Genomic DNA, 20,540 nt, shown 5'->3' on the forward strand with positions numbered 1-20,540 from the left:
GAACCCAGGCTAGGCTTAACGCGACAGACCAGTGCTTTTTGTGTGAAACGTGTTAGTTAAAATCTGCAGTAATGATTTCACCAAGCTTGATCGACATAAGTAAGTGTTAGACTTGACAAAGGGCCTGTGTCTCAGTTTTGGCATCAAGCGAGAGCGGTGGCCTGAGGTGGCGTCTAGACAGGATTTGTTCTAACAAAAGTTCAAAGAATAACGCAGAAGAAACAAACAACAACAACAACAATAAAAACATAACTGTTACAAATCAGATAAGTAATGTTGCTGAATCTACGAACATAAAAACATTGATAATAGGTTAGTAATAATTGTAATTTATTTAATTATAGAATACAACTATAGGCTTATTTAGATAAGGCCTATTTATGTTATTTAGTATTTTTTCTTTACTTTTGATTGGACTTTTCCGTTCTAATTTATGGTTAGCCTACTAATTAGTCAAATTAATAAATAGGCCTATATCAATTTCCTGATTAGTTTTTTCACTGGTTTGTAAAGACAGGACTGTGTCGTTACAAACAAAATCAAGAAACTGATAGGCCTAAATGTTGTTTTTCTCTTTCCAACATTTATATTTATAGCAGCATAACTGGCGAGTTTACAATTCTTACAATATAATTTTACTTTAACTTAAAACAGGCTAAATAGCTATATTAATGATTTAAAAACGTCTGGATGGACCTGTGTTTTTGTCGGAGATAAATGTTCTGAGTAATGGATTATGTCATAGCTATACTCAAAAATGTGGGAACTTAGGACAAATAAAACAAATACCATTAGTTTAATTATAGCTTGGTGATAAAACATTTGTCATGTTAAGGAAGTATAGGCTGGGCTTCTATAACATTCCCTTACAAGATGTGTACATTTAAGTTTTCATGCATGATGGAAGTTTATACAGGTGTAGACAGATGTGACGTGTTTGAAACTGATGAAGTTTATTTTTCCTTTTGGCGTAATCACTATTGGTGAACTCATGAATATTAATAATGTCGTTGTGATGTTCCTTGAGGTGGCCAGTCACAAAGCTTAAATATTGGTAAGCCACGCCTCTCCCAAAAATCTATTCGTTCTTTCAGCAATTCAGGAAGGTCGACGTCACGAGAATAAATTAATATTCATCAGCCAAGCCGTCATCGTAGTAGGATTTATAAATAAGCTGACCATACAGTGGAGGGTGTTGAATAACCAATGATCTAGAAGCCACACAACGATTGGTCATGGCTGTGCACGACGGAGGGGCTAGTGATATGAAGGGGACTGCAAGTGTCCAACACTTACTTTGAAAACCTTGCATGTGCAAGAGAGCTAGAGGGTGACTGGAGCGAGACACACAATGTCCCAACCGATTTGGAAGTAACACACGGAACAGCCTGTAGCCTGCAATCTTCTTAGTCCTTACTCAATTATCATCTTGCAATTTAAAGTCGTTTCGGGGCTTAATCTGGATATTTGTGCTGTTGAGAATAGTTTTGAGCACTCGCATCATGGAGTACACCACTTCCCCAAAGCCTCAGCTCTCTTCAAGGGCGAATGCCTTCTCCATAGCCGCACTCATGTCAAGTGGGAAACCGAAAGACAAGGAGTCGGAGGAAAATACCATCAAGCCGCTGGGTGAGAGCAGATCAACGAGATTTGATAGCAGCAGTGTTTTCTTGTTTTGCAGCAGTGACGTGAGTTTGCGCGCGAGGCGTATCAGTGTCAAACTCCAGCAGTTTTATGTAAAGGAAAATATAACCTAGTAAAATAGCCGAGTATTTAATTAAACCTTGTTTATTGGCAGTGGGTTATACAATTGCGTGAGCTTGTGCGGTCGTAAAAAGTAAATATTTTAACATTTGAACACGTTAGATAAAATGTTACCCTGAATGCACTTTAAGTCGCTTTGAATAAAAGATAAAAGCGTCTTCTAAATGCATACATTTAATTGTATTAAATTTCATTTAAAAAATGGGGTAATTGTGACTTGACAGTGTAAGGAGTAATTCTATTAAACTTTTTTATAAAAAGTATATAAAGGAAAACATTAAATATAAAAGTCAGATTTTGTATTTGGCCAATTTGTGTTGGTTTTTGAAGATTATTTATTTATTTGTTTGTTTGTTTATTTTTTGCACACTTTCCTGGCAAATCAAAATGAACATTTAATTTTCTAGGAAAACAAACGACAAACCATCTCGTACGGCTAACAGTTTATTTATATTTGCAGTATAAAAATAAAAGAGAAGTCTAATTTGCCTGTCAGTAACTGTAAGATTTAAAAACATTAATATTTGTGGGTTTAATGGCCACTGCATTGGAATATTTTTAGTATTTCTGTGCCGTTTGTAATATTACGTTTCAGGATAAAATGATAACAGTAAAAAAATATACATATCTAATAAATATTTAAGCACATAAAACCATTCATTTTAGGCTATTATTAATATAGGCTACTTTTAAATAATTGCACTTTATCAGTTATGTTTCTACATGCAGTGATATTATTTCTACATTTCATATAGGCTTTTATATTCTATTAGCCTATATTTATAACTAAAGCAAATCATGTAAACGGTATAATGTGTGATTTTTTTTTTTTTTTTAAGAACCAAACCAATATCTGCATGTTAGTCCCTGACTTGAAAACCTTTTGTAACACCAACTGCAATCAATTGGCGCACATATATATTTAATTACTTCTTTTTTTAATTCTAGAACAATTCGTAGAGAAGTCATCGTGCCATCCAAACATCAGGGACCTGTCTTCGTTGGAAGCCCACGGAGACTTCAGCGGCAGCGGCGCTCCGTTATGTACGGAGCCGCTCATCCCCACGAGCCCCGGCGTCCCCAGCGAGGAGATGGCCAAGATCTCCTGCAGCCTCGAGACCAAAGAACTGTGGGACAAGTTCCACGAACTCGGCACGGAAATGATTATCACAAAATCTGGAAGGTAAAAAAACAGCAGAAATTATTTTTATTTATCAGTATTTTCAAACCAGTAGACGAATTTGTTTAGTAGCCTAGGCCTAGGCCATCTTTATAGACGCATTTAACATATTCTTTTAAAGGACATGCCTATGTTGTCAGTATAGCCAACATCTAAAATAGGCTATTTCAGCTAATTTGTCTATTTGAACCAACATCTAAAAATTATGTGTAGTCTCTGAAAGCCACTTGATGTTGTTTCAACAGACGAATGTTTCCGACAATACGTGTGTCATTTTCCGGAGTGGATCCGGACGCCAAATATATCGTACTAATGGACATCGTTCCGGTGGACAATAAGAGATATCGATATGCCTATCATAGATCCTCGTGGCTTGTGGCGGGAAAGGCAGATCCACCTTTACCAGCTAGGTAAGAATCTTGACATTTCCTCTATGCGTTGTTTTGCTATGATTGCTTAAGTTGCCAAATCATCAACAAATCGTGAACAGCCGGTGAAACTAAAAAGAGAATATATCATTACAAAACATAGCCTATTATTTTAGATGGCCCTACATACAAGTTGGTGTGGTAATTCACTTTGATTTTGTACGCTACGTGTAGCCTAATTCAATTAGATTTGAATTTAGCACCTTCTGTTATTTTATGTTTTTACTTAATATATATATATATATATTTAGCCTATAGTCATTTGTTAGATTCAAATCCAAACATAAATATTGTGAAATGTATGCTAATTATAGCTTAAGGATAAAATTAATGAAAATCGAATCACATAAAGCACATTCAAACGGATCTACAGCATATACTAATGTATTCCCTTATAATTTTACAGGTTGTACGTGCATCCAGATTCGCCGTTTACAGGAGAACAGCTGTTGAAACAAATGGTTTCTTTCGAAAAAGTGAAGCTTACAAACAACGAATTGGACCAGCACGGTCACGTAAGAAGAAACGAAATCTGTAACGATTTGTATTTGTAAACGCAAGTGGCTTTACAGAAAATATATTTGCCTGTGAAGATCAATTGTTTCATTTTTGTTTTTAAATAATTTGACGATGATAATTCAAATATGACATTTGGATATAGCCTACAGGAGGCATAATAGGTTTTGTTGTTGTTTTGTTTTACTAAATAGTAATGCCTGCAGTAATGTGTATATATATATATACATGATATAGAATAGTATAATTATATAATAATAATAATAATAATAATATATAATAAATAATTGCTACATTTATATTTTTATAGTTTTCCTGCATCACATAAATTCAAATTTTCTCACACTTTATTTAACAGATCATCCTGAACTCCATGCACAAGTACCAACCCCGAGTTCATATCATCAAGAAGAAAGATCACACCGCGTCACTTCTTAATCTGAAGTCTGAGGAGTTTCGTACATTCGTCTTCACTGAGACAGTTTTCACTGCAGTCACTGCTTACCAGAACCAGCTGGTGAGTACAAATCAACCAGTTTGCGAATCCCCTTGCAAGGCACCTAGAAAAGCCTGTAGTAGCCTATATTTGTGCAAGAAAACTTATGTTTTGAGTATTTATTTCCCCCATTGGCTATTTTTATGAATCGGTTCCTCTGTAAATAGTAGTAGCTACTATTTTGAATTTTTAAAAAGTAATATTTTGGCAACTGTTTAAAATTGATTCAATTTTAGCAGAACAATTTACTGGAAGTGGGAGAGGAACAGAGCTGCTGGATTAATTTAGTTGTGTCCTATTTTCACTTCAGATAACCAAACTGAAGATTGACAGCAACCCTTTTGCTAAAGGCTTCAGAGACTCCTCCAGACTCACGGATATTGAGAGGTATGAGGAATTCTGCTGCTAGTGGCGTGTTGATTTCTGACCCGTGCTCGTGCAGTGTGGGAGGAGTGAAGCGTGTGTGTGGTGGAAACGTTCAGCCAAACTCATTAACAAGTGCACAAGTGGCTTTTCATTAGTCTCATTAGACCTAGACGTGTGTGGGCGGGTTGGTACAATAAAAGCTGGAAAAAAAAACGTTAGCCTAATTTAAGAGTGTGGTTCATGCGGTCAATTAAGAAATACATTGAAGTATAATAACAATAATAATAATATAGCAAAAAGGTAGAAAAAATGTATATTATCATAATATTATATAATATTAAATTACTAGGCTTCATCAAATTTATTTATTTATTTTTTGTTAAGATCAGCTAGAAATAGCTTCTAAGGGTAGGCCTAACATTTTCAGCTTATCGCTTTTTATAGTAGGCCTTTATTTATTTATTTGCTTTTCATATATTTATGAATTTTGCCCACCTTTGAATGTGTTATATGACCTCTGAATGCCCTATATATTTAATTAAGTCAATAGTAACTTACAAGATGACCACAAGAAAACACACTTGAAATTGATCGAATCGCTTGATAAAGTTAGAAATGCTGAAAAAAAAAAAAAAAGATTTTGGAAACGTGCTCTCAAAATACACAACAAAACGAATATAAAATTTAAATCATATCGAAATCGTTGCAGGTTCCCCCTTGGTGTCATATATTTATTTATTTTTATTGCTTTATATTTTTTAATAATGCACTTTTTGCTCGCTGTTAAATGTGTGTTATGAGATCTCTAAACTAAATACCATATATTTTTATTTAGTCAATGTTGACATATATAAATACAAGAAAAATGGTCTCTTTTCTGACCCAAGAATCACGAGCAAAACCACTGATGGCCTGAAAAAAAATCTGATAAAGCTAGAATTGCTGGAAATGACCGGTTTTGGCGACGTGCTCTCAAATTAGCATTCCAGTTAAACATTTGCCAGCGAGTTCCATTTCGAACCCCAACGAAAGAACAAACTAAAGTCAATGACTGCCAAAAATACCACACAAAAATGCATCCTGTTCCATCTCTCTCTCCGTCTCTCTATTTCTTTTTCTCTTTGGAAGGGCTGTGAATTAGATCTGATCAATTGATCTTCAGGGAGCTGCAGAAATCGCATTAGTCTGGAGTCGGGCACTGCACTAAAACACAGCGTAATTCAATTGAGCCCCGTGACTGATTGAAAACAGCCACCCAAGTTGTAGGGCTGTAGGCCCCTCTCCTCGGAGCGCGTCGCAGATAAAAACACACATATTTGTATTGCGCTGCTGACAGATATTGCACTTTCCTAACCTAATTGGGAGGCTAATGTGGACGCATGGCTCTTGTGATGCAGACCATCTCAGCCTGTCTGAGGAGTCTAATCTAACAGGAGCTAATGCATTTACAGCAAGGCTAGCAGACACACTTCTCTCTACGCACTTGTTGTGTGTTAACATATTTGTATGCCCTTGTTGTTTAAGCAAGCATGACCTGTCTGATTCATTGAACTCACAAAGCTGCAGAGAGACACTCTACATGTGTAATTCATACCCACAGTCTGGTTTTGAACCCCACTGGCTTTAAATTTATGGACAAAAAATTGTTAAAACATTCTTTTGTGTTCATTTTTGGAGATTTGGAATCTCTTTAAATGAGAAAATATTTTGTGACGCCTTGAAAAAAAAAATGGTTTAGTTGATTAAAATGCACTAGATGTAGGATATTTAACCAGATCAAAAGATTTTTTTTTTTAGCAGTTGTGGATTTAGAGATATATTTTGGGCTGTTGTCTTTTGGTTTTGCTGTAGGGAAAGTGTTGAGAGTTTGATCCACAAGCATTCTTACGCCCGGTCGCCCATTCGGACTTACACTGGTGATGAGGAAACCTTGGGTGAAGATGGGCTCTCTGCACACAGTAGAGGTAAGAAAACCCTCCTGTAACAGTAAACTGTACGCTAGAAATATTCTGTTCAATTTGCTTAAAAATAGCAACTGTGAATGCTAGAAATTCACAGTAAAGTATTTCAGGATGCCTGTAGTTTTTACAACAAGTGATATAATCTTAATATACCAATTTATGTTTTGTAATTAAATATTTACTGATAAACCACCATGATACTGGTAATAAGTGGTAGTATTAAAAAACTAAAAAAAGTACTATAAAATGTAATCATATGTCATGTGTCACACAGTTTTCCAGTACAGTTTTTCACTAATGGCAATTCATAGTTTTATTTCTATTTACAATAAAAAGTAAATTTCACATAATGTAATGTAAACCACTTATACTCTTAAAAATATCTATAGTTCCATTAAGAGTCTTGGAAAACTTCCGTTACACACAAGGTGCTTTGAAGTAAGAAAATTATTTTAGATTTTTTTTAAATGTTCTTCATTCTAATTCTAAGACTTGTTCACTGAAAAGTTCTATCGGGAACCAAAAATGATTCTTCTGTGGCATCGCTGCAAAAACTTCCTTTTTCATTTACAAGTTTTTATTGTAAAGTCTTTTTGCTGTAAAAATCACAAAAAAAATGTTTAACATTATGGTAAATATGCTAATTGTATGGTACAAATAATTAATTCAGTTCTTCCCCTGTAGGTTCAGCATTCACCGCATCAGACAACCTCTCCCTCAGCTCCTGGGTCACTACAACGTCTGGCTTCTCGGGTTTTCAGCACCCTCAGTCTCTGTCTGCCATCGGAACCAGCACAGCGTCCTTGGCCAGTCCTCTTCCTCACCCCATCCAGGGCTCTCTACCCCCTTACAGTCGACTGGGCATGCCTCTCACCCCATCCGCCCTGGCCAGCTCCATGCAGGGCAGCGGGCCGACCTTCCCCTCCTTCCACATGCCACGCTACCACCACTATTTCCAGCAGGGGCCCTACGCCGCCATCCAGGGACTTCGCCATTCTTCCACAGTCATGACCCCGTTCGTATGATTCCTGTCACCTCAGCCTGATAAGAATTCCCCATTACTGGCATGCAAAGACATACGCCACCCATACACATGCAAACAACATGCTTTCACGAAAGGAAGAACCACATGTAAATAATACATACACAGAATTGACTAACGACCCGGACGTGCTGCTTCTCGCAGTTGTGCTGGAGAAAAGGTGAACGAAATGCCCAACGGACACGGATTCTTGTAAAAGAGAACTTTAAGCATGAGTTTTTAGCATTGATAAGAGACTCAGAGATCCGTCTTCATCTGCTATTCATCTGTGATAATGCTACCTTGAAAGGGATAATACACCAAAAAATTTAAAATTCTTTCATTATTTAATCACCCTTGTGTTTTTCCAAACCTGTATGACTTTCTTTCTGCTAATGAGCATAAAAGGTGTTTCGGTGCCAGATTTCTTCAGAATGTATTATTTTGTGTTTTGGAAGTCAATGGGAGGCAGCATTTTACCAAATATCTTCTTTTGTGTTCTACAAAAGGATATAAAGTCATGCAGGTTTTGAATGACGTGCGGGTGAGTAAATGATGACAGAATTTTCATTTACATTATTGGGTGAACTATCTCTTTAATGATGCGTCTCATTGCCTTTATCGCCACCCAGCGCCAAATGAGTGAGAAAGTAACACTGGACTACTGCTTTTCTCATTCCCCGTGATCTATCAGTTCTTAATGATGCGATACAGTATCTGTGGAGCTGCCAACCACTCAGCCCTCGTGTTCCAACTGTCGACACTAGAGGGCGCTGTGCTATATGAAAACCGCAGGACTGGATGGAAACATGTGGACCCAAAAATGCTGGACAGGTTGATTTTATCTTTCTGCTCTGATAAGTTTCTTTTCTTTAAAAACTGTTTAAGGCATTAAAATGTATTTTATATTTAAAAAGACTGTTCTCCAGGATATTGATATTCTGTAATAATTTACTCACCCTCAATACATTTTTTAGTTTAAAAGACAACAGTGTGATGAGGGTGAACTGCAACCGATATGAACCAGCGGACAATGTGAGGCCATTTCTACAAGTAACAACCAAGAAAACCAGAGGAAAATGGACAGGTTTTGGAACTGGCTAATATTTCTTTCCAGTACCAGAAACTGATCTTAAGCCACTCGAGGCTGCTTGTCATCAGCCAGCTTGCAGGAAGTCTACACCTGTAAATAATGGGCTACCTTTTAAATAATAGTCTCGTCTTCCCCGGGGGAATGAGGGAAATTGGGTGATTTGTGGCTGAAGTGTTCCTATTTGTACAGTCACATCGACGACAATTCATCAGCATCCTGTAACCAGATCACAGAGAAACAGCACTAGCTGTAATAGGCAGATGAAGAGGAACTGGAGTGTGTGTGTTTCTGTGTGTGTGTGTAAGTGTGAGGAAGTTGATGCTGCCGTTTTTATTTATCCTTCAAATTTGAACAGAACAGACAAGCATAAATACACAAACAGAGCCACACAATACAGATATTCAGTCAATCTTTCTGCATTTCAGGGTTCAGGGTGTTTTATTTAGATTGAATGTGTTGTTGTCTAAAGTAAAGCTGGTAAAAAAAAATGCCCACCATTTCAACCTTTGATTTGTTATGAACAGACAGAGTTGCAATATATTAGCAAATGTTTTCTCTTTATTCCTGTTTTTGTTTGTTTGTATGTATGTATGTGCGTATTTCTAAACCAGCTGTATCCTATCTATAAGGAGATGTCTGACCATTTTTGTTTTGATGCCTTTTTTAAGTGCAATATATTTATTTCAGCTATAAAAAGATATGGCTAATGTAATATTTGATGCAATGATAGATGTTATTTGTAAACAAAAAGAAATATATATCACCCCAAAATAATGCTGTGAGTGTGTGATTTTTGCATTGTTGTTTCATGCTGCCCTCACAATCATTGTATTAAATAGCTATAATATATACACACCCTTAAAAATAAAGGCTCTTAATTGGCATTGATGGTTCATATGAAGAACCTTTAATATCCACGGAGTCTTCAAATTCCACAAAAGTGTTCCTCACACTAAGAAATCTTGACCAAAATGTTCTTCGGGGAACCAAAACTGGTTCTTCTATTGCATTAATGTGAACACCCCCTTTTTTTGAACCTTTATTTTAAAGAGTGTAGCATATTGAAATTAATATACATTTTAAGCTTATTTACAGTATGAAATTTGCTCTGAACTGATATCCAGTCAATTAAAAGTTTTAATTTATTTTTTTAAGAACACAGTTTGTACCAACCAAAACTCAATTTTCTGTCACTTCAGAATCTTTATTGTTATATGTATATATATATATATATATATATATATATATATATACATATAACAGTGCATTGATTGATTAGTTCACATAAATGGATTTGCTAGCTAAATCCCCAACAATTATCCGCCTGTTTCTGAGTAACCTTACACAGAGGTGACACCAATTATTATTTATTATTCTGCATGCATTATCTGTAAGGCATGATGCTGCAGGGCAGGAAATGTCTGAAGTATCTGTAGCATAATTCTAAATATAAAGATGGCCTCTCTATCACACAGCCATCTCTTTCATGGACAAACCAACAAATCGATAGCAGGTCGTTAGTCACCGTTTCACCAGGAAGAAAAGGCACTTCTACCCTCTGATAAAAATCAGTTACATCCTTTGAAAATAAATAAGCAAATAAATAACATCCAGTGAGAGGGTGATTGGATTAAAACGATAGGAGAAGGGCGATCTGAGGCCATGAGCTATGGAGAAATAAATTGAAAGGAACAGGTCACCAGGAAGTCCATTTTAAGGAATAAGAGTGTCATTTACACAGCAAGGACTGCCAGCTAAGTCTAATGTAATTTTGTTCAGCTTTTTTTCTTTCCCGCTATGATTTTCTAATTTATCCCAAAGACAAAAGGAGCACAATTATGGGCAGGAATGGAAAACTGTCTGCTGCCTTTGCCAGTGAATTAAGGTTAAGCCACATCCCTGTCAATAGAGTCCATGTTCTTTATTTCCTCTGTTAAACAACGGTTGACCATATAGATGCACTTACTTTTGAAAAATATTTACATAATTAGATGCTAGATTCAATTTTGGAGTCAAACAAAACACTTTTTTTTCTTGAATGCTTGGAGAGACTTTTTTCACTCTCTTATTTCTTATTAAGGTTAGAATAGGCTGGAGTCATGATGAAATCATGGTCTGACAGACACAGATCTGTTCTCCTGATAAGAGTTGTCCTACCTTGGAAAGACAGACTTTAACCTGATTTGTCCAGTTACTTAGTGGAGTCCGGGTGAAATGAGCCCAATAAATGTCTCTGTCATGCATAATTAATTGTGTTGTTACAATGAACTGTACAAAATCCATCTTCATTTGATCAGAGGTTTTCTGAAGGCACTGAAGTGCATGATGGTCTGCTTTTTTGTGTCCATCTCACCAGTGTCTGTATATGACTGGATGGAGGGCTGAAGATAGAATACAGATGACAACTTTTATTTCAGAATGTAGAAGGGACTTTGTGGTTTTAAGGTGGCATATACATATGTGTGCAAGCTCTTCCCAATGCCATCAAGTATGTCTCATGAAGAATTCTTCCTCAAGAAACAATAGTTACACAAAATGGTTTAATTATAAAACAGATAGCCTTTATTTCTTGAATATCTATCTATAATCATCTGTCCACTGAAAATATTGGCGGAAGTACTTGGTGCATCACCACTTTATCTATTTTAAATGTTGTCATATAAAAACAATATAACATAAAAGATCATAGTATTTAGATATTATAGCATATAGAATGCATCACATTCTGAATAACCAAATTTTTTTTTTCGTTTTCATTAATGTTTCAAGACTAAACAGTGCATACATGTATATTTTTCCTGAGTAACTCCTATATATATATAGGTGTAAATCTTAAGAAAAGTTATATTTAAGAGAGTAAGAAAAGTTATTAACAGAAGCATCTTTTAAATCTGTACATGTAATTTTTTTTAATCAGTGGCGCCCACTAGTGGTGCATCAGTTGACCAGCTGAAGAAAATCAAAACCACGAACTGTGATAAGAAAACAAAACCTGATTTTATTCAAAAACACACCTTATTTTAATGAGATGCATATATTCATATCTGTAAATATTTACTATTTATTTACACACAAGAAAGAGAAAAATAGTTATGCACTAAAGTAACTGCATGATTCACTAAGTCTTATGCTCTTATGTTTATCAACCAGTCTTGAGAAATAAAGTATTTCATAACAACATGGACAGCACATCTATGAAACCTCACCCTGACTTGTTAACAAAGACGGGAAGAAAAGCATTGGCATAGGGAGACAACTGAATACCATTGAAGCAGCATTACAGACTTTCCAGGACATGACAGACCATGTTTTTACTTGTTTTTGTATTTTATTATTATTATTTTTTATGTCTACTGTCAATTTCTTCTCCCCACTGTCCACAGACAATGTGGAGAGATCTAAGTTCAGTTGGCAGCGAGTGGAGGACCCTCAGGGATGAGGGAGGTGAAGAAAGTGCTGATGAACGACCAAGAGGCTGAGAGGAAGCCCGGCTGATGAGGGTCTGCGTTCATGGGTTCTTCAGGACCTTCCTCCCCGCTGTCCCCCTCATCTTCCTCCATTCCCTCATCCATCATGCGCTCCTATGGAGGAAAAAAATAAAAATGATGGGTAGGTTTAATAAAAATACATATAAAACCATTACTTCAGTTCATGAGAAAGATGTATATCATTTTCAAGAAATTTTTTTAGGACGATGTGTGACCATTCTAAGATTACTGGTATCAGGCAATAATTGTGAAGTATGTCAGTACTCCCCTGACAGTCTTAACAATATATAATTTTTATATATTTTACAATATATATTTTGCAATATACACTATTGTTCAAAAGTTTGGGTTAAGAGTTTTTTAATGATAGTAAAGTCATTTAGAATGAATAAATAAGTGAATAAATAAATATATATCTGTGTATAATATGAAATGTTATTTAGATTTTTTTTTTTTTTTTGAGTAATGGCTGCTGAAAATTCAACTTTGCATCACAGGAATACAATACGTTTAAAAAAAATATACAGTATATATACAGTATATATATATATATATATATATATATATATATATATATATATATATGATGGGTAGGTTTATATATATATATAAAATTTCAATATGCTCCATCTTTAAAAAGTTTAGACAAACCAATTCCATTATCATCTAAATTTTTCACATTTGAAAATAGACAAGTCATTAAAAATAGAAAAAAATTATAATATACATAAATATTTGAGACATCCAACGTCTACAAACTTTTCTGTTCTGTCAGTATTTCTTGATTTCTAGATATCTGCAACAATATTGGCAAAAGTCAACTACTATAACTAACCATCTCTTGCATATCCAGATTTTGCTCAGCCTCATCCTGAGGGCCTTCTCCAGCTCCTGGATTCTGTAGTTCTGCTCTAAAGGGAAACCAGCCCGCCTGGTGCCTGGAGGACACAAACAGAGACAGTGAGTGCAAATAGAATGTTCAGCTTCCTACAAGTCAACTTCTGCTTATCAAGAAGCTTCTATTTCGAACATGACCTACAGATAAACCAGCAGCATGGCACCGATCACCACAACGAAGCGGCCAAAGGAGGAATAGAAATAGACGATGCTGAGCAGAATGGCAGCACGTGACACTGTGTACATCCAGTCCAGCCAGTCTCGGTTGAGCTCATCGTCGTTCAACATGGCTCCTCCCTGAGCATTCATCTGGATGTTGGGGTTGGCAGGGTGGTCCTCAGGAACAGGGTTGGGCCCCATAGGGGCTGCAGGTTCATTAGGCCGAGCCGGCTGAGTGGCGGGGCCAGCACTGGGAGCGGGAAATGGGGCCGCGCTGGACGCCCGGGAGGCTGCCATGGCTGCATGACTGAAAGATTGTGAATGATAAAATGATGAACAAAATACAGTGCACATCAATGAACTATGTGATTTAAATGAATTGGAAAGTAAAAATGGTTTGTTTTGATTTAATGTTGTCTTTATAGAAAAAAAAAACCTGTATAGAAAAAAAGATATGCATTTGCTCTACTAGTAAAACTTTTTTTTAATGCTTTTTGAAAGAAATCTCTTATGCTCACCAAGGCTGCTTTTATTTGATCAGAACTGTAAAACTGTGAACAGTATATTAAAATAAAAAGTAGTTTTTTTTTATTGTAATAATATTTCAATGTAATTCACAAATGTGATGGCAACACTGAATTTTCAGCAGCCATTACTCTAGTCTTCAGTGTCACCTGATCCTACCGAAATTATTCTAATATGTTGGTTTGGTGCTTTTTATCAATTAGTATTGGTGATAAAATATTAATAATGTTTTGATTATATTTTTTTAAGGTGGAAAATAGTTTTTGCTTATTTTATCAACAAAATATTTTTGTTGAAACGGCATACACTATATGATGACATATACAATAATAAATGTCTTTAACATTTGATCAATTTAATGCTTGCTATAATTGCTAAATAAAAGTATTAATTACTGCTGAAAGTTCAGTTTTGCCATCACATAAATTAATTTCAAAAACATTTCAAAATAGAAAAAATGTTCACAATATTACTGTTTCTACTGCATATAGGATCAAATAAATGCAGCCTTAGTAAGCCTAAAAAATATATAAAATAAAAGTCTTCTTTTTATTAATAATTATTAAAAATGTTTGACCTGTCGTGTATGATTACAATGATTTGCACAACTATTTTCTGAAATCTCAGCATGAGAGGGCTCAGATAGATTATCCAGGGTCCTAACCTCATATTTAATAACAACTGGGCTGTAGTAACTTACTATTGCATGTAATAATGGCGTGCATACATCTGCTGCCACCAAAACATTTGCATCGGCATGTACATAGGATGGGCGGGGAAGCCAGCAGCAGGACCACCTTGCATGGGAAGAGGCATTCCTTCAGGCCTAATGAAATATCCAAAATGAAACTTAAAGGCCTCAAAGCTCAACTGAACATATTTTGCTTTGAGTGGGTTATTTGAGAGTGCCATTTGTGTCTTTACCTCTGCATTACACCAGTAGGGGCAGGATTGACGCCATGTGTTTGTGTTGGGTTCCCTCGGTACCGTAGACCATCAGAGTTGGCTGAAATTTCCTGACTAGGGGTCGAGGATGAGGAGGATGGACCAGCACTGTCTGATGTCTATGAAGAAAAAAAGAGAAAGAACAATAGACAATGTTAAAACTTTAAAAATATCTTCTTTAGTGTTCAATAGAAGAAACTAAAAGGATACCGACATGATAATATATTATGTATCATAATAATCTATTTCTTTTTTAATCTATGTACTCACTAAAGAACTGGAATTATTGCCAGAAGTGGGGGATGATGGGGGGCTTTGTGACGCACACACCAGGTGGACCATGTGGTATTCATCTTGCTGTTTGGGTTAAAGAAATTCAGTGATTAGACTCAGTACAAAAAAACCTGATCTCTGGTCAAATACTTGAGAAAAAAAAAAGAAAGTGTTGTTTATTGTATTCTTTTAAAGTGGACACTATACAAGTTTTGCATCCAGTCTGTCTCATTTGTAGAGTTGAATCCAGTCCGAGTCATTTGTATGGCTACAGTCAGCATGTTACATTACCTACCAGAGACAGTAGTACTGGACTATATGATTACAGACCTGTGGCTTTAATATATGTGGCCATGAAGTCATTTGAAAGACTGATGCTGGCCCACCTGAAGGACATCACTGGACCCTTACTAGACCCCCTGCAGTTTGCTTACTGAGCCAACAGTTCTGTGGATGATGCAGTTAACATTCATTATTTCCTTCAACATCTGGACAGATCAGGGGCTTATGTGAAGAACCTATTTGTAGACTTCAGCTCGGCCTTCAACACTATCATACCAAACCTCCTCCAGTCCAAATTAACTCAGCTCTCTGTGACCACCTCCCTTTTCAGTAGATCACCAGCTTTCTGACAGACAGGCAGCAGGTAGTAAGGCTAGGAAAATTCCCATCCAGCACCTGCACCATCAGTACTGGTGCCCCTCAGGGGTGTGTTCTCTCCCCACTGCTCTTTCTCCTGTTCACAGCTGCACTGCAAAGGACCCCTCTGTTAAGCTCCTGAAGTTTGCAGACAACACCATACTTAACAGCCTCATCCAGCACGGAAGCGAGTCTGCTTACAGACAGGAGGTTAAAGAGCTGGCTGTCTGGTGCAGCTACAACAACCTGGAGCTGAACACGCTCAAAACAGTGGAGGTAATAGTGGACTTCAGGAGGAACCCCCTGTGTGACCAAAGTGTGAATCCTTAACAGGGATACAAACTAAATGATTCCTAACACCATGTCTACACTGGATGCAAGCAGCGCCACAAAATACTATAGAACTACTGATCTATAATATAGATTAGTTATACAGATAAGTCAATATAACTCATTATAATCAGTGATGCGGTCTACACTGAATGTGGCGCGGCGGGACACCACAAATCCCTGAAAGAAAACTGCTGCATTGTTCTATTTATGATGTGCTGACAAAAATTTCACAGCATTTTCAACAGTTGCATTGACACGTCCAGTGTAGAAGTCTTTAGCTGATACGGTGCGGCGCCACATGTCAACTGTCGCGTCCGATGTAGACGCGGTGTAATGACTGGAGAGATAACAGATAGGACAATGGTAAATGATTTGTAGATCCTCAGTACCACTGACAAACATATAATCTTGTAAAATATGTGGCAAGTACCGTTGCTTCATAGTGTAGACATAGTATGTGCGATCACGAAAGTGAGAGTTAATGTCATTCTGTTTGTGTTTTGGCAGCTTCTGTTACCAAAAATTTTTTTAACCAAAATCCCCATGTGTAAACATACCTGGCAATAAAGCTCTTTCTGATTTTGATTGTTGTTGTTGGTTGATGTACAAATGAATTTAACGAATGTCTTTGGTTACTATGTCATCTCTCAGTGCTTTAAAAACATCATGTCACAGTTTAGCTTTAAAGGAAGTGGAAGTAGCAACAGCTATTTTCTTCTGCATTGTGAAATACATCCCAGTGAAACAAATTATAACAATGAGCCTTGAATTTTTTAATTACTCAAAAAAATTTTTTTTAAAATGAAACATATGCATGGATGAACAGTTCACAATAAGACGCATTTAGTTATAAAATAAAAGAATGTAAAAAGATAAAATAAAAACCCATGATCATTGATCATTTGGGTCTGGATGGCCTGATACCAGTACCTAATAACAAAAAATAAAAGATTATGATGATGAGATACACGTTTTAGAATCTATAAAGTAAAGCAGTATTTTAAACATCTCAATCAGAAACACTCAAAACTGTTTGAAGCGGCATCAAACTTCTCTTTAAAACATTTGACTTGTTTTTGTATACTGCATCAGATTTGATAATAATAAAAAAAAATACAAGAGGAGTACCTTTCTTAGCACGTCCCTCAAATGCAAGTGATCCTGAAGAAGCCGTCCAGAATAGACAAGTCTCTGATCCTTGGATAACTGAAAGAAGGAACATAACATGGACTTTTTATAACTAAGCTTGTCTAAATGCAAGAAAGGTAGGGTTTGATTAAAAATGTGTTCACTGAAATCACATAAAATAAGTGTCAGCATGTAAAAAAAAATTTTTATAATGAACTTGAATCTGAACTGCACAGCTGTGCATGGGGCTCTCGGGCAAAATACCAGCAATGCCAATCTTTCCTGTAGAGCCGGCGGCATCTAGCTGCCATTTCCTGAAACCAACAAGCAATTTCATAGGATTCTTCTAAAAACATTTATAATCATCATAAAAATAGGTTTCAAAAGACCGAACCTTAGCTAAAATGGTAATTCTGTGATTTAAAAATAGAATTCTCTTTAACCTAATGATAATGATAAAAAAAATTTTACTGAAGAAAGCAATATAATGGATGGAGTATTTGTATTACAGCCAGAATTAATGGTTTGAAGTTAAAATCATTTTAATGATTTGCTTATTACAAACATGCAGCTCTTAACTTTTCACAAGACATGGACTGGAGTTTTGTGGATTATTGTTTTTTTTTTTATCAGCTGTTTGACAGCACCCATTCACTGCAGAGGATCCATTGATGAGCAAGTGATATAACGCAAAAATTCTCCAAATCTGTTCCAATGGAGAGGAAACGTATTTACATCTTGGATGGCCTGATGGGGAGTAAATTTTCAGCAATTCTCATTTTTGAAAGAACTATTCCTTTAAAATACTGCACTAATGATTAGTGAGACACTAAGACTTGGTCATAATACTAAACAAAAAGACAATGCTCCTAATATGATTGTTCACATAAATATAGTTGTTGGATAATTGGCAACAGACTGACTGAATTTATAATAGAATAACAATCTTGACAATAATATAAGCTTACCGGCTTGCTAGGATACACTTTGGATATGTGTGTTTTCAACTTTTCTACGGTCCAGTTCAAAAAACAACTGATGGTCTGGTCATCATACTTCTGGTTGGGTGCCTTGATGACAAGAGTAACGGGACTGTCAACTCTACCCTGGTCCATGGTTCATAATAAAGCAGCGCTTGAACTCTGAAACAGGAAAATCTCACTGCACCGGTTGTCCTGTTCAAGGACAGGGATATTTTGGTTCCTCAGACTTGATTCATGGTTGATAAACGGTTTAAGTATCCTTCATGTTGCTCTCCACAGTCAAATTTCAGCGCAAGGAATGAGCAACAGGTGGATGCATTCAATCAGCCTATAAAGAAAAACAGAGGTAGAGGAAATATGTTACTTGTAAATGAAAAAGTGACACTTGACACTGTATAAAATACCAGTTTTGTATGCCAACAGGCCTGTTAAATCACCACTGGCAATGGTAGATAGAAATTAAATGATTAATTTCTCAGCATTTCACTCTTAACACCCAACACAAGCATGGCAGCTTTGTAAAGGGCCACATTTTCATTTTGTGTGTCAGATTTTTGTGTGACGATGGCAGAAGTTTTTTAACAAAAGTAAATTATTATAACACATAACAATACAATACAAATGTATTATTTATGAAATAATACGAGAATAAATGCAATGCATCATATTCGTGACAGTTATCAGACATAGAGATACGAGACTAGTAACCGTTACTAGGTAACATTAACTAAACAAAACGCTACAACACATATTGTGGCCTCGTATTAACTGTTTGTCTGCTTGATCAGAAAACGAATATTAATTGCTAAAAAAAAGGTTTCTCTGTTAAATTATTAAATACACAGAAAACAAACAAGCATCAGACGACAATGACCAGCTAGCTTACCCGAGCTAGCCGGTGAGCTACAGGGTCAACATTAATCCCACAGACAGCAAGAATGCCCAATATGAGTTGACATTAAAATAAATAGAGTATTTTGCAAGCATCAGGAGAGAAAAACAAAAATATAGGCAGCCGTGAAAAAAAAAATCTTCCCCAAAGATTGTTTTCGTGCAAAATGGAGTCACTCCGGGCGTGACTCCGGAAATGTCGTCAGCACGGCAGAACAGAAAAGACAGTTCCGAACATTTGGGCTTCATGACTTTCCATGAGCCTTAAAAGAAAACAACACGGTTCTAAAAGCTATTCCAACAGATGCAATGCAGCCGGTCGAGTTCCATATTTTATATGGACAATATGATACAAAGGAGTCGGTTTTGTTACTGGATGGCATTGGCATTTATGATGCAAAATGCAATAATAAACATATTTGCATGATATTTTTTTAGAAGTGAGGCCGTATTTTTCCTCGAGGCAGATCCCATTGGGTTGCCTTAACTGACAATAGGCTATAGACTGGAGAAGAGTAGGGCTGTTACCACATAAATATTTTCTTCCTAACAAGACCAAAGAGGTCTACTTTAAAATACTGCACATAATAAACCGTTAATTTGACTGTCCGAATATGTTAAAATTCCAAATATTTTCACATTTTGTGGTCATGAAGATGAAACATTCATATTTATTTTACCTGTGAATTATAAATAATATACCAATTCACAGGTAAAATAATAGAAAAGGTTTATGGGAGGATCACTTCCTTCTCTGTCACACTTTTTGATTGAAGTACTCACTGCTAACATTTTATCTAGCAATAACAAAATTGTAATGTTTTTCTGAAGATAGGCTACATTAAAATTAATTTCTTGTGACTCTGAATAAGTTAAGCCTGCTTTCTTTGTTTTTATTTTATTTCCATCTCGTTGTCATTAAATAGACTTTTTATTTCATGTGTGTGTGTGTGTGTGTACGATTACTCCCTTCTTTTATTTCATTTTTTTAATGCTTTGTGTTTTTCTAAAAGGGATTGCATATTTTCATGTTTCTGGAAAAACAAAAAACAGTTCAGTACATTTGGAGATGTTTCCACATACATAGAGGAAGCACGTATTCACTGACCTGAGATCAGCTTTGCGATTTCTTTTTCTTTTCCAATGCAGCTATGGGGTATTGTAGGCCGTTCCTAGCTCAGCATGAAGGCAAGGCCTCTTCTCAAAGGACAAACACCGGTTCATGTACAGATTAGGCTTTTCCAATTATTTTGTTAGTGTACCACACAACTCTTCAAACTTAAACTTATTTTTACTTTTGTCACTATGTTACATTAAATGCAGCTAAACCATGTAACTGAATAAATGTATTTAGTGGATTATAAAGATAAAACAGATAGACAAACTTTTTTTTTTTTTTAGATATAAACAGATTATTTCCCCATAACTTTATATGCACCTTGTTCAAAAGAGTT

At 36.0% G+C, this 20,540-nt stretch overlaps 2 protein-coding genes across 4 annotated transcripts; one reads left to right on the forward strand and one right to left on the reverse strand.

Annotated features, from left to right (window-relative positions):
- The first annotated feature begins 1,147 nt into the window (after positions 1-1,147).
- LOC128030413 (T-box transcription factor TBX20-like) lies at positions 1,148-9,599 on the forward strand. Of its 3 annotated transcripts, XR_008187889.1 has the most exons (9): positions 1,148-1,629; positions 2,713-2,947; positions 3,190-3,354; positions 3,779-3,887; positions 4,247-4,405; positions 4,695-4,770; positions 6,598-6,714; positions 7,396-8,566; positions 8,710-9,599. XR_008187889.1 is itself a non-coding variant. In XM_052618026.1 (8 exons), exons 1-8 carry the CDS (start codon positions 1,503-1,505, stop codon positions 7,734-7,736), a joined length of 1,329 nt encoding a protein of 442 aa, XP_052473986.1. In that variant the 5' UTR covers positions 1,148-1,502; the 3' UTR covers positions 7,737-9,599. The 3 variants fall into 3 exon arrangements, 2 of the variants coding, with proteins under 2 accessions (XP_052473986.1, XP_052473987.1); XM_052618026.1 differs by having other exon boundaries at positions 7,396-9,599; XM_052618027.1 differs by having other exon boundaries at positions 1,155-1,629; positions 4,695-4,771; positions 6,602-6,714; positions 7,396-9,599.
- Positions 9,600-11,803: 2,204 nt separating this feature from the next.
- On the reverse strand, positions 11,804-19,289 carry LOC128030416 (homocysteine-responsive endoplasmic reticulum-resident ubiquitin-like domain member 2 protein). Its single transcript, XM_052618031.1, has 9 exons — positions 19,082-19,289; positions 18,181-18,523; positions 17,213-17,290; positions 15,110-15,196; positions 14,819-14,958; positions 14,595-14,720; positions 13,353-13,676; positions 13,149-13,251; positions 11,804-12,406 (listed from the first exon to the last, which is right to left on the reverse strand). The coding sequence occupies exons 2-9, from the start codon at positions 18,325-18,327 to the stop codon at positions 12,230-12,232; spliced, it is 1,182 nt and encodes a 393-aa protein (XP_052473991.1). The 5' UTR covers positions 18,328-18,523; positions 19,082-19,289; the 3' UTR covers positions 11,804-12,229.
- Positions 19,290-20,540: the final 1,251 nt, after the last annotated feature.

This window comes from Carassius gibelio, chromosome A16, assembly GCF_023724105.1.
Source record: "Carassius gibelio isolate Cgi1373 ecotype wild population from Czech Republic chromosome A16, carGib1.2-hapl.c, whole genome shotgun sequence".
NCBI lineage: Eukaryota > Metazoa > Chordata > Actinopteri > Cypriniformes > Cyprinidae > Carassius > Carassius gibelio.

Coding starts and splice junctions, on each gene's coding strand:
- LOC128030413 (XM_052618026.1), top strand. CDS start 1,503: ATGGAGTACACCACTTCCCCAAAGCCTCAGCTCTCTTCAAGGGCGAAT. Junction 2,948..3,189: donor ATTATCACAAAATCTGGAAG/GTAAAAAAACAG, acceptor TTGTTTCAACAG/ACGAATGTTTCCGACAATAC. Junction 3,355..3,778: donor GATCCACCTTTACCAGCTAG/GTAAGAATCTTG, acceptor ATAATTTTACAG/GTTGTACGTGCATCCAGATT.
- LOC128030416 (XM_052618031.1), bottom strand. CDS start 18,327: ATGGACCAGGGTAGAGTTGACAGTCCCGTTACTCTTGTCATCAAGGCA. Junction 14,959..15,109: donor GCAATAATTCCAGTTCTTTA/GTGAGTACATAG, acceptor TTTTCTTCATAG/ACATCAGACAGTGCTGGTCC. Junction 12,407..13,148: donor ATCTGGATATGCAAGAGATG/GTTAGTTATAGT, acceptor TTTCCTCCATAG/GAGCGCATGATGGATGAGGG.